The 13,916-nt window shown below is 44.7% G+C and overlaps 1 protein-coding gene across 1 annotated transcript in view; it reads left to right on the forward strand.

Annotated features, from left to right (window-relative positions):
* LOC143293113 (fatty acid synthase-like) overlaps positions 1-13,916 on the forward strand; it is a 67,969-nt gene that overhangs the window by 30,723 nt on the left and 23,330 nt on the right. Inside the window, exons 15-21 of the mRNA XM_076604021.1 lie at positions 1,663-2,208; positions 3,879-4,055; positions 5,498-5,856; positions 6,613-7,293; positions 8,589-8,779; positions 11,061-11,206; positions 13,547-13,574. Of these exons, the coding sequence (XP_076460136.1) occupies positions 1,663-2,208; positions 3,879-4,055; positions 5,498-5,856; positions 6,613-7,293; positions 8,589-8,779; positions 11,061-11,206; positions 13,547-13,574 (2,128 nt within the window). The remainder of the gene's footprint in view (positions 1-1,662; positions 2,209-3,878; positions 4,056-5,497; positions 5,857-6,612; positions 7,294-8,588; positions 8,780-11,060; positions 11,207-13,546; positions 13,575-13,916) is intronic.

Below are 13,916 nucleotides of genomic sequence, written 5' to 3' on the forward strand. Positions count from 1 at the left end.
GGGAGGGGAGATGCGGGGTAGTGAGGGAATAGATGGTTTTGGGTTGTTTTTTTTATGATTTAAATGGATGTTTATATGCCTGTAATTGATGCTCTTATGTCATTTGTTTTGAATTTTGGTTGGTTGTTTTTACAGATTAGCATTAATTTATATTGAGTTCACCATTATATTCATTGATACTTTGTGCATGTGAATTATATCAATTATAACTTTGTGCATGTGAATATACAATGAGTGTGCATGGGTGCTTGTATACGGGCGGGTGTGTGCGTGTGCACGGGTATGTGTGTGTTTTAGATAATGGAAAGTTATCGGATTTGCTTTACTAATTCTGAGCTGAGTGTCATTTTGTTATATATGTTGTGTGCTAATTTCTACCGTTTTGCTTACAATGTGTATGTATCACTGACTTCACCACACTTAATTTCTCTATGAGATAATAAAGGTATTCTGATTCTGATTCTGATAGAAGACAGAGAGAGACAGACAGACAATGGCAGAAAGAGAGACAGAGACACGCAGAAAGAGAGACAGAGACACACAGAAAGAGAGAGATGTGGTTTGGGGAACAGAGGCAGGACACTGACAAGGGAGACAATGAGGGTGGAGATCGTGCACAATGTGGAATATGCAGATATGTGAAGTACGCGTGTAGTGACTTACACAATGCACGATTTTTGATTCCATAAGAAATTTGTCACCTTCCTGACTGATGATTGTTGTTTACACGTTGTTTCACACGCATATGTTATTTAGAGACTAGGTTTTACGCTTGTCAGTTGCCCTTGTCATAATCTTTGTCTCTTAATTGGATATGTAATTGTGCTTTGAGAACTGTGCGTGTCTGCAATTGAAGTTCTCGTGCAGAGAGGCAGTGAAATTCCCTTGACTGTACAAAAACATGCATTCCCTTGACTGTACAAAAACATGCAGACGGCAATGAAATTCGCTTCACTGTACAAAAACATGCAGACGGCAATGAAATTCGCTTTACTGTACAAAAACATGCAGACGGCAATGAAATTCGCTTGACTGCATAAACACATGCAGACGGCAATGAAATTCGCTTGACTGTACAAAAACATGCAGACGGCAATGAAATTCGCTTGACTGTACAAACACATGCAGACGCACGTGCATGTATACCCATGACCGTCCCCTTGATATGTTTTATATTCACCGACACCAAAATGGTGTCAGCTGCTGGTTTGTTGAAATACGCGGCTGCCTTACAACGGTCTACAGTATGATGAAACAGTGCCCGGTTTCTATGATGTCTTGTCCTACACGACAAATGTCGATTTTGTTTTATTGTCATTAAATCATCTGTCGGAGTTCAGTTTCAGTTCGGTTTCTCAAGGAGGCGTAACTGCGTTCGGACAAATCCATATACGCTACACCACATCTGCTAAGCAGATGCCTGATCAGCAGCGTTTATACATGCCGGAGAACTAACATAATAAACATGCACAAGGCAATATAGGCATGAGAGCAGATTGTGCTGTCAATGAACTCACATTTCTAGCCCCAAAATGGAAACTATAGTTTGCATTATCAAACTTCAGATTATCTGTATTTCGTGTGCAGTGTTCATTAGAATGAGTGTGCAGGGTTATAAGCGGGTGTGTGTGATGTCTGTGACCGAACTGGTGACTGTTTCAGGTTCAGTGACGTTTCACCTCAGTGTGAACAAACTGGTGACTGTTTCAGGTTCAGTGACGTTTCACCTCAGTGTGAACAAACTGGTGACTTTTTCAGGTTCAGTGATGTTTCACCTCAGTGTGACCAAACTGGTGACTGTTTCAGGTTCAGTGACGTTTCACCTCAGTGTGAACAAACTGGTGACTTTTTCAGGTTCAGTGATGTTTCACCTCAGTGTGAACAAACTGGTGACTGTTTCAGGTTCAGTGACGTTTCACCTCAGTGTGAACAAACTGGTGGCTGTTTCAGGTTCAGTGACGTTTCACTGCAGTGTGATGGACGTGACTGGGGACTTTGAGATCACAGAAAGTGGGGGTCTGGTGGCCAGCGGAAACATCTCTGTGGCTGCCGATCCCGTCATTCCCAGCTTGCCCACTTCCACCACTTCTGGAAACACTGAAGACCAGGACTTCCAGCTGACCACTGCTGACATCTACAAGGAACTCCGTTTGCGAGGTTACGACTATGGGCCGACTTTCCAGGGGATTCTGAGCTCTACCATTTCAGGTACTGAACTCTGAATGATTGACTGTTACGGGCCGACTTTCCAGGGGATTCTGAGCTCTACCATTTCAGGTACTGAACTCTGAAGGATTTACTGTTATGAGCCGACTTTCCAGGGGATTCTGAGCTCTACCATTTCAGGTACTGAACTCTGAAGGATTGATTCTTATGGGCCAACTTTCCAGGGCATTCTGAACGCCACAATGTCCAGTGCATATGTTATATTGCTTCGTTTTTTGTTGTTGTTTTTTTTTTTTTTGGTGTGTTTTTTGTGTGTGTCGGGTGAGAGGGGATTGTTGTTGTTTTTTGTTGTTGTTGTTATTGTTTTTTAAACTTACCAGTTACTACAAGCTATACTTTCATGGCAATGATATGATTTATATTTTTTGTTTTTACGCGCTTTCAGTGTTTTGGAGAAATTATTTCAGTTAAATCCTGTATGGCACACACACACACACACACTCACACAACACACACTCAGTGTTTTTGAATGGAAGTATTTTCACTTCGCAAAGAGATATCTCGCTAATGAATGACTGCAATTGAAATTAATTGAATTATAGGTTCAACCAAATGCACAGTGGTTTCTGTTATGTATTTTGAAATAGACCATCAAGCTGATTTTAGTTCAGTACTAACCAATGTGCATTTGGTCCGAATACTGCTCTGCTCATGTGAATGTCATCGTTACAGCTGACGGTTGTGGGTTGCTTTGGTTGAAGATTAGCACAGATAAGAAAACAATTCGTCGTGTCAGTTCAGCCCGCCTAATGAATGACGTCGTCTTCTCCACGTCCTGTCTGGACCTTGGTGTGCAGTAGGGTTGGTGTCGACCACACCAAATCTCTGAGCCTCTTCAAGAGGGAACAGGTCTGGAGAATGTGTTGTGGTGTTTGGTCTTCGAGATCACAGTAGCAGATGGAAGATGGTAGCAGCTTCATCTTCTGAACAGGTGGGCATTGAGACAGCAGGACCAGGTTGTAATCTCATTATCACCACCAGTAGCCAACGTTCAAGAAGATGGTTGACTTCCTCTGGCACCGAGTTTAGCAAGCTGATCTGCTGCTTCGTTGCCAAGGATTCCGCAATGAGCTGGCACCCATTGCAAGACTGCTGGTCTTCTTTTGGCAACTTCTTCTTGGAGTGTTTTCATGAAGCGAGGAAGTTTGTCTACCGCAAGGACCTCCAGAACAGAGAATGCATCAGAGAGGAAGACAGCTTGGGGACAGTCGCTCTCTGAGTCAAGAACCAACGCGGCAGCCTGCATGAGGGGCTGAATTTCAGCCGTATAGTTGGAGCAGTGTTTCCCAGCTGGTATCTCTGAGTGTGGAAATAAGTCCCTCAGGAGATTTGTTGAGTACGCCTGCTCCTCCATCAGTCAAGGCGTTGGTTGCTGAGCCATCAGTGAACACATGAATCCACGATTATTTTGTTACATCAGAATTGTTTTAAAGAATATCAATTCCCCGCCTCTGGGATACATTCACAACAGCATGGTCCACATTCTTGGCGAAAATTCTTTGCAAACATGCATGTGGTGTATTCTCGACATGGACGAATTGTTTATGAAGTTTCATACTGCATTAATTTGAAGATCTATATGCTTGTGTGTTGACTGAGGTAGTCTGGACAGATGTTGCATTATGCTGATGCTGAGGAATGACTGTTTTCAGGGGATGGGGGTCTCCTGGAGTGGTCAGGGCGCTGGGTGGTGTTCATTGACCTGATGCTGCAGATCCAGGTGCTGGGCCACTCAGGCAACATGCTGCGACTGCCCACACGGATCACCAGGCTGGACATCAACCCCCTGATACATGACACCTGTGTTCAGCCCATTGGGGACAAACAGGGTGAGAGGAGCTGCTGAGCTGGGTTGTAAAGGGATGTATCAAAATGTGTGTGTCCTTAGGTCTCAATAAGAGACGTAGGGGGTGGGATGGGGGGTGGGGCCGGGGTAATAGGGATAAAAAGATTACTTGGGAGGCCAAGGACATAAGGACGCCAGTCACAAAGGTTTTCTATAGATTTATTACAATGGTTACATGAAGAAGAGAAGAAGAAGACAGTGAGCAAGCATAGCATGAAGCTGGCAGAGTATGCAAAAAGACAAGATAGTCGGAAGGCTGCAGCAGGTGTCAAATTATCAAAATTGGCGCTGCGAGCAGGATGTTCAGGGGCAAAAAATATTGATGATCACACAGGAGAAGAAGACAGTGCCTGAAAAAAGTCATAATGACAATGCCAGTAATGCAAGTGGATAATAAAAACACATGTATATATATTACAATGGAAAGACTACCAGTGTATCTAGAATTGGCAACAACATTAATTAAATAAATGCATATGTGTGAAGACCACCACTGCCTTTAAACGACATTCCTAATACATTTAGAGAATGCAAGTAAAATTGGCTAAGGTGATGTTGATTTAGTGAAAGTACACTGACACCAATGATAAGATAATGCCCAGCATGTGATATAAGCATGATGATAGAGTATTAATGATATAATAAATGCACATGCCAAGGAAGCCTAAAAAGTGAGAGAATCTGAGTGTACTCGTTTGAATCTCACAGTCGCCAGTATTTTCTCCCCTCCACTAGATCTTGAGTGGTGGTCTGGAGACTGGTCATTCAGGTGTGATGATAAACCAAGGTCCCGTGTGCAGCTTACAATAAGTGCACGTAAAAGAACCCACAGCAACACAGGGGTTATCCCTGGCAAAATTCCGTAGAAAAGTCTACTTTATTAGGGAACAAATACACTTGCATGCAGAAACAAGGGTGGCACTCTCAGGGTAGTGACATGCTCCCTCTGGGGAGAGCAGCCCAACGTTTATAAGAGAAATCTGTTGTGACAATTGATTGCACATAATAAAAGCCTGTAACAGCTAATTCTGTGTCCTGTGTCCCCAGTTTAGTTAACGACGCTCCATACTTGGTGCTGTGAGCAGGATGAGTTTAAATTAAATTGCCTCTGAATTTGGTGCTACGAGCAGGATCAGTTTAGATTGAATTGTCTGAATTTGGCGCTGCGAGCAGGGTCAGTTTAGATTGGATTGCCCCTGCATTTGGCGCTGCGAGCAAGATGTTCAGGGTCAAAAGGCGTTAACACTCACGCGTTTTATATGTCTGTTGCATAAGTTTGATTGTTGATAGTGTTTGCAAACTGAAACTAAGCACAGATAATTCGGAGAAACTTTTATATCTCCGTATAATTTTTTGTGTTGTTTTGTACTTTCCTATTTTCATTTCAAAATTTAAGATAACCAATAATTATATTGTTGCCACCAGCCATTGCTGTGGAGGTGGACGAGTGGCAGAACATGGTGAGAGCAGGGGGCATAACTCTCCATGGACTGCATGCCACTGTGGCGCCTCACCGCAGTCTTCAAGCCCCACCTGTCCTGGAACGCTTCTCCTTTGTCCCCTACCAGCACAGCACCACTGTGTCGGCTGAACTGCAACAGTATGCTGAAGATGTCAACACTTACGCTGTGCACGTGCTGAAGAGAATGGTGGAAGAGCAGAAGAGTGGCTCCCCTTTGGACGGGGTGTCTGGGCTGGTGGAGGATGTGGGGAAGGAGAGAGCTGTGTGTGCACAGAGGCTGGACATGTACAGCAGTGAACCGGAGCACTATGCACTGATCAAGGTGGGTTCCTGATCAATATTTCAGGGCTTTCTTCCCTCTCAGTGCAATCTACAGTTCCTCCGTGGTCTGCTATTCATTATTATAATGAAATGAAAGGAACCCGAAAAAAAAAATGCCCCCCACCCCCTCCAAAAAAAAAAAAAAAAAAAAAAAAAAAGAGAGAGAGAGAGAAAAGCAAAAAAAAAAAAAAAAAAAAAGAGAAAAAAGCAAAAAAAAAAACAAAAAAAAAAGCAAAAAAAAAGCTGAAATATCGGAAAAAAAGCTGAAATATCGGAAAGATCTTTTTGGCATAAAATTTCAACTCTTCTGATCAGGAGAGGGACAGACTCATGTACAGACTCACACACCTTTTCCTGTTTTTACTGCGCGCAGATTTATCAGATAGATTTCCTCTGCTGAATATTTTCCAGAGACTGTTCCAAAAGGAAGGTTCAGCATGAACTGCTTAATTATTAATATCCGTTTGGTCACTGTTTACAATGCTCGTGCTCGTGTGGGGTTGGTGAACAACGCACTAGCCAGAAACCTTCGGGAGGCACGGCTTCTCGTAAGCAGTGATGTCATGAATTGTGTATTTTTGAGTGACCAAGAATGATAGTACTTATTTCAGGACAACATGTCATATTTTGTGAATCGTATTTTGCTGACCACTTCTTAAACATGTCTAGGCAGCTCATTCTAGAAAGATGTGCGTGTGCGCATGAACGGGTTTAGCGATTTGAGGACTGATCCGTTGCCTGCTGACCTGGCGTGCAGGTTCTTCGGGACATGGTGACCCAGCCTGGCCAGGAGACATGTCCACAGAAGGGGAACACACTGCTGGCTGATGACCTGGCCACTGACCTTCTGCTCACCTCCCTGCTGGAGGCCGGCTCTCTCCGCCCCTTCCTGGGCGTGGTGCTGGAGAACTCCCTCCCCTTCAGCCTCAAAGTCTGTGAGCTTCTGTCCACTGACAGTCCTGTGTACCGCCACATTGCTCAACTATTGGCGAGCGTACCCAGACTGACACTCCAAATCACGGCAGCAGCAAAAAGCCTGCCGAAAGGTGAAGACTTGGTCTCGTTGAATGTCAGCCCTAAAGAGTGGGACTTGACCAAGGAGAGTTCAGAGCTGGGCCAGTTCCAGCTGGTGGTCCTGAACAACATCCTTCATCAGGAAGTCAACGTTGTGCAGGCCTTGGTCAAAGCCTCAGAGCTGATGGTGGAGGGGGGCTTCCTGCTGGTGAAGGAGGTGACCCACAACTTCCCTGTCTACCTGGCTCTGGAAGGGCTGCACGGCCCCTCACCTCAGCACACCTCGGAGAACGGCGCAGTGTACGGCCGCTACAGGACGGAGTCAGCCTGGCGTGAGCTGTTCAGCAGAGCTGGTCTGCAGGTGGTGATGACCACGTCGGACAACTGCTTGTCTTCCCTGTTTCTGGTGCGCCGTCACTTCAAGGTGTGCACTGCCTCGTTGTGTTGTGTGTGAATCTGGATGTAGCTTTTTCTGAGGTCACAGGTAAAATAAATTTAGCACTTCAAGGTGTGCACTGCCTCGTTGTGTTGTGTGTGAATCAGGATGTAGCTTTTTCTGAGGTCACAGGTAAAATAAATTTAGCACTTCAAGGTGTGCACTGCCTCGTTGTGTTGTGTGTGAATCTGGATGTAGCTTTTTCTGAGGTCACAGGTAAAATAAATTTAGCACTTCAAGGTGTGCACTGCCTCGTTGTGTTGTGTGTGAATCAGGATGTAGCTTTTTCTGAGGTCACAGGTAAAATAAAGTTAGCAGTTAGTACTGCCTCGTTGATGTGTTGATTGACTGATGTGGGCCGTGTTGAGGGCTGTTTGTAGATGTGTGCATATCTCAGGAACTATTCCGCTGTTAAAGATGTGTGCATATCTCAGGAACTATTCCGCTGTTAAAGATGTGTGCATATCTCAGGAACTATTCCGCTGTTAAAGATGTGTGCATATCTCAGGAACTAATCCGCTGTTAAAGATGTGTGCATATCTCAGGAACTATTCCGCTGTTAAAGATGTGTGCATATCTCAGGAACTATTCCGCTGTTAAAGATGTGTGCATATCTCAGGAACTAGTCCGCTGTTAAAGATGTGGGGATGATCTGTGAATCAGGTCGTAGGATATTCATTTGAAAGTTTTATCACGTCATTTTAGTATTACGGAATGACACAACAGTCGTTTTGTGTTATCTCTAATGAGATTAGTATTTACGCGATGCAGATGATTAGAATAGCAGGTTAAGATTTCAAGTTGTCAGCATTGCATGCAAACTGATCCCTCAGCACAGCGTTTCTAACTGGATTAGATTTTGCTGTAAGCAGTTTTTCACTTCAGACTAGGTGACTGACAGCTTGTTCTGAACAGTTTTTCACATCAAACCACGTGACAGTTTACTGTAAACAGTTTTTCACTTCAGACCAGGGGACAGCTTGCTGTAAACAGTTTTTGGTTTGTTTGTTTTACTTCAGACCAGGTGACAGCTTGCTGTAAACAGCTTTTCACTTCATACTAGGTGACAACTTACTGTCAACAGCTTTTCACATCAGACCAGGTGACAGCTTGCTGTAAACAGCTTTTCACTTCAGACCAGGTGACAGCTTGCTGTAAACAGCTTTTCACATCAGACCAGGTGACAGCTTGCTGTAAACAGCTTTTCACTTCAGACCAGGTGACAGCTTACTGTAAACAGCTTTTCACATCAGACGTGTTGCTGACAGCTTTGCTGGTTTCAGCCCAGCAGGCAGACCGTGGTCCCTGTGGACGATGCAGACTACAGCTGGGTGGAGGCGCTGAAGAAGGAACTGGAGGCTTGTCAGCAAGGTGCCCACACTGACCGGGTGTGGCTGCTGGCCCGGCACCCCTTCAGCGGGGTGGCGGGGATGGTCAGGTGTCTGCTGCAGGAACAAGGCGGTGACAGGGTCAGGTCAGTTCACACACACACACACACACACACACACACACACACACACACACACACACACACACACACACAGATGGTCAGGTGTCTGCTGCAGGAACAAGGCGGTGACAGGGTCAGGTCAGTTCACACCACACACACACACACACACACACACACACACACACACACACACACACACAGATGATCAGGTGTCTGCTGCAGGAACAAGGCGGTGACAGGGTCAGGTCAGTTCACACCACACACACACACACACACACACACACACACACACAGATGATCAGGTGACTGCTGTCCTCTGTTGCTTGTTCCGTTGTATGTGCTTCATGGTGTGTTCTTCCTGTTCTGTTGGTTCATCATAAAAACAGTATTACTGAACGACATGGGCGTCAGTCTGACATCACTACGCGTGAGGAATAATGAAGAAAAATCCACCAAGAAATATGTCTTTTCCAAAGTTTTCAGCCAAACTTCTTTTTTCTTCTCAAGACGCAGTCTTATATCCATACCCTTTAATTTTTCTGATGTTTATACCAAATTCAAACAGACAGTATAACCATAAAATGAATATTGGAACAGAATGAATTTAAACTGCTACTTGGTTTAAAGAACATCAACATCATTATTACATTTGACTGATTTTCTGTATCTGTCATCATTGTCTGGGTGTATCACGTGACTGATTTTCTATGTCATCAGTATCACGTGACTGATTTTCAATGTCATCATTGTCTGGGTGTATCACGTGACTGACTTTCTCTGTCTGTCATCATTGTCTGGGTGTATCACGTGACTAACTTTCTCTGTCTGTCATCATTGTCTGGGTGTATCACGTGACTGACTTTCTCTGTCTGTCATCATTGTCTGGGTGTATCACGTGACTGACTTTCTCTGTCTGTCATCATTGTCTGGGTGTATCACGTGACTGACTTTCTCTATCTGTCATCATTGTCCAGGTGCATCACGTGACTGACTTTATCTGTCATTGATGTCCAGGTGCATCATGTGACTGACTTTCTCTATCTGCCATTGATGTCCAGGTGCATCACGTGACTGACTTTATCTGTCATTGATGTCAGGTGCATCATGTGACTGACTTTCTCTATCTCCCATTGATGTCCAGGTGCATCACGTGACTGACTTTATCTGTCATTGATGTCCAGGTGCATCACGTGACTGACTTTCTCTATCTGCCATTGATGTCCAGGTGTATCACGTGACTGACTTTATCTGTCATTGATGTCCAGGTGCATCATGTGACTGACTTTCTCTATCTGCCATTGATGTCCAGGTGCATCACGTGACTGACTTTATCTGTCATTGATGTCCAGGTGCATCATGTGACTGACTTTCTCTATCTGTCATCATTGTCCAGGTGCATCACGTGACTGACTTTATCTGTCATTGATGTCCAGGTGCATCATGTGACTGACTTTCTCTATCTGTCATCATTGTCCAGGTGCATCACGTGACTGACTTTATCTGTCATTGATGTCCAGGTGCATCACGTGACTGACTTTCTCTATCTGCCATTGATGTCCAGGTGCATCACGTGACTGACTTTATCTGTCATTGATGTCCAGGTGCATCACGTGACTGACTCTATCTGTCATTGATGACCAGGTGTATCACGTGACTGACTTTCTCTACCTGTCATTGATGACCAGGTGCATCACGTGACTGACTTTATCTGTTATCATTGTCCAGGTGCATCACGTGACTGACTTTATCTGTCATTGATGTCCAGGTGCATCACGTGACTTACTTTATCTGTCATTGATGTCCAGGTGCATCACGTGACTGACTCTATCTGTCATTGATGACCAGGTGTATCACGTGACTGACTTTCTCTACCTGTCATTGATGACCAGGTGCATCACGTGACTGACTTTATCTGTTATCATTGTCCAGGTGCATCACGTGACTGACTTTATCTGTCATTGATGTCCAGGTGCATCACGTGACTTACTTTCTCTACCTGTCATTGATGTCCAGGTGCATCACGTGACTGACTTTATCTGCCATTGATGTCCAGGTGCATCACGTGACTGACTCTATCTGTCATTGATGTCCAGGTGCATCACGTGACTGACTTTATCTGCCATTGATGTCCAGGTGTATCACGTGACTGACTCTATCTGTCATTGATGTCCAGGTGCATCACGTGACTGACTTTCTCTATCTGTCATCATTGTCCAGGTGCATCACGTGACTGACTTTCTCTATCTGTCATCATTGTCCAGGTGCATCACGTGACTGACTTTCTCTATCTGCCATTGATGTCCAGGTGTATCATGAACAGCAGTGAGGACTGTGACTGGCTGACCAATACACACAGCCCACAGTTCCGGTCCCTGGCTCAGAAAGACTTGGTGATGAACATCTTCCACGGCGGACAGTGGGGATCCTACATGTACATTCCTGCAGACGCAGGTCGGGGCTTTGGTCTTGTTATGTTCGTATGATTCTCACCGACTTTGTCGTTACAATTTCATGAAATATTTCCTGGTGGTGAAAAATAAAACCATGAATTCAGTCACGGTCTTTTAATTAAGAATTCTTTTCTCACCTCACATCACCTCAGGCCCACAACTACAGAGTAGTCGTTGGGGGAAACCTGAGGACTGCAGACGCAACCTCCCTTCTCCATCTGTCTCTGTCAGTAGCCGCCGGCAGCAGCTCACGTGTATGGAGTCCAGTCCATTCTTTGACGTTCTCATGCCAGTTCTTCTGCTGTCTTCCTCTTCTTCTCATATCAGCTTGCATCTCTTCACAGTTGAAAGGAGAGGTTCCTGAGGTCCAGCAAAGTTCTTAATTCTGCTCCGTACATATTCATTGGTCCTGTGCTCGATCCAAGAAATTTGAAGGAGCTTCCTCAGGCATTTGTTCTCGAAAGCCTGGATCTTCCTTTCAGTTTCGGCCGTCAGTGTCCATGCCTCGCAACCATACAGTACAATGGAGACCACCAGGGCTTTGTAGAGTTTGAATTTTGTGGAGAATCAGATGTTACTTTTCCACACATGGCAGCCATGACCAGCCATGACCAAACTGAATTCTTTTTGCATGAATGCAAAAGAATAGGGATATTAAATTGTTTCGAATTTCATAGCAGATTGACTGAACGGTTGATTACTGAGATATTTTTAAGCTTTATTGTTGGGAAGAAATGTTTCATGGGAAATACCCCTCTGTTTGCCTCTTCCGTTTGGAGTCCCATGCCTTTTTCAAATAATTATGAGAAAAAATCCATGGAAAAAAGTGATTGTTAACAAAAAATTCTAATAACTGTTTCACCTCACCTTCACCTATCCCATAACCCAGTAGAGGGTCGTCGAGGCACCACAGATGTTTCTGGACCAGTCCTCACCATTGGTTCCTGTCTCTTGCAGCTCTCTGGGAGTCTTGGAACCTCGGGTCTGTCCATTCTTTGATGTTGTCCTGCAACATTTTCTTTCGCCTACCTCTCTTCCTACTGCCAGGTACGGTGCCCTACAGAACGGTCTTTGCGAGCCTGTCGGATCTTGTGACGTGTCTGTACCATGTGAGCTTCCTCCTCATGATGACGGTCAGGACGTCATCGTGGGGTCCAGTGGCTTGGGTCGGTGATCTGCTGTCGGACCTCAGCGTTCGTGATGTGCTCAGTGTAGGAGATGCCTAGTAGCTTCAGGAAGTATCTCATTTCCATACCTTGGATCTTCTGGAGCTCAGCAAAGAGAGTCCACGTTTCGCAAGCATAGAGAAGCATCAACTGAACCAGTGAGTGCATAAGTTTCACTTCCGATATGAGTGTGATGTTTTTGTCTCTCCAGATGGGCTTCAGTTCAGTGAGCACTGCTGTGGTCTGCGCTATCCTGGACATGACTTCTGGTTTGGAGCCTTCACGTGTGAAAGCACCCAGGTACTTGAACCCAGATACAGATTCCAAAGACTGGCCGTTGACTTTGATATCGGTGCAAATGCCGTTGGTATTATTCGTCATGGTCTTTGTCTTTTCTGCACTGATTTCCATTCCGAATGCCCTGGAGGTGAGGTCGGGTCTTTCTACCAGTTTTGAGAGTTCAGTCTCATTTCCTCCAAAGCCATCAATGTCATCGGTGAACTGAAGAGATGCAACAGTTCTACTTCCGGTGGTGACGGTGCCCTGGTCTTTCAATGTATGCGATATGATACACTCCAGGAATATGTTGAATAACTTATGGGACAGTAGACACCCCTGTCTGACTCCAGCTGTTGTCCTGAAGCAGCTTCTGATGGAACCGTTGTTTAGGACTGCACTGGTTGCCTTGTCTATTGTTGTTAGATAACTCTGATTTGCTGGGATTGATGTATTTTCTCACGGCTGCCCACAAAGCCTCATGCCAGACTGTGTCAGACACTTTCCTCTGATCTACTAAGACATTGTACACACGTTGCTGCGCCCAGTTTGGAAGCTCGGTTGTTCTTCAGAGATGATTTTCTCAGCTTGAGATTTCAGTCTTTTCAAGATGACTTTCAGTAGAACCTTGCTCGGGTGGCTTGTTGTGTGCTAAGTTTGGCACAATTGGAAATCTCCTTTCTTTGGCAGTGAATCCAAACAGTCGGCCGTTTTCCCGTCTTCCAGATTCTGTTGCAAAGACTTTACCTGTTTAACGGTAAGCACAAAATGGACCCTATCCTTTGAAGCATTTCCAGTGTTGCTCACAGACTGATCGTATTACATGATCAGTAATGGCTTGATAGTTGATTTGGGAAGTGTAAAATGCATTTCTCATGCATATTTAAAAAAAAGAAAAGAAAAAAAAGAAAAAAAGAAATCGAATCGGTTTTGAGATTGCTTTGAGATGCAATGAGGATGACAAATCACGCTACGGGTGACACGAACAAGATCATGAATTTCATCTTCTTCCTTGTCATTTTCAGGTGTGGTCAAAGGTTCTGATACACAGCAAAAAGAGCAGCTCTGAAGTAGCGTAGGAACTAAGATGTCAAATAAGTAGCGGGGCAGTATATTAAGACAGATGTCTTGATGAGAAAGGTAGAGTAAGCCAAAAACCATCTCAACATGACGGTCACTGAAAGAGAAAGGGAGAGAGGCAGACACGCAGACAGACAGACAGACAGTTTCAGTAGCTCAAGGAGGCGTCACTGCGTTCGGACAAATCCA

The sequence above is a fragment of the Babylonia areolata genome, chromosome 18 (genome assembly GCF_041734735.1).
Source record: "Babylonia areolata isolate BAREFJ2019XMU chromosome 18, ASM4173473v1, whole genome shotgun sequence".
NCBI lineage: Eukaryota > Metazoa > Mollusca > Gastropoda > Neogastropoda > Buccinidae > Babylonia > Babylonia areolata.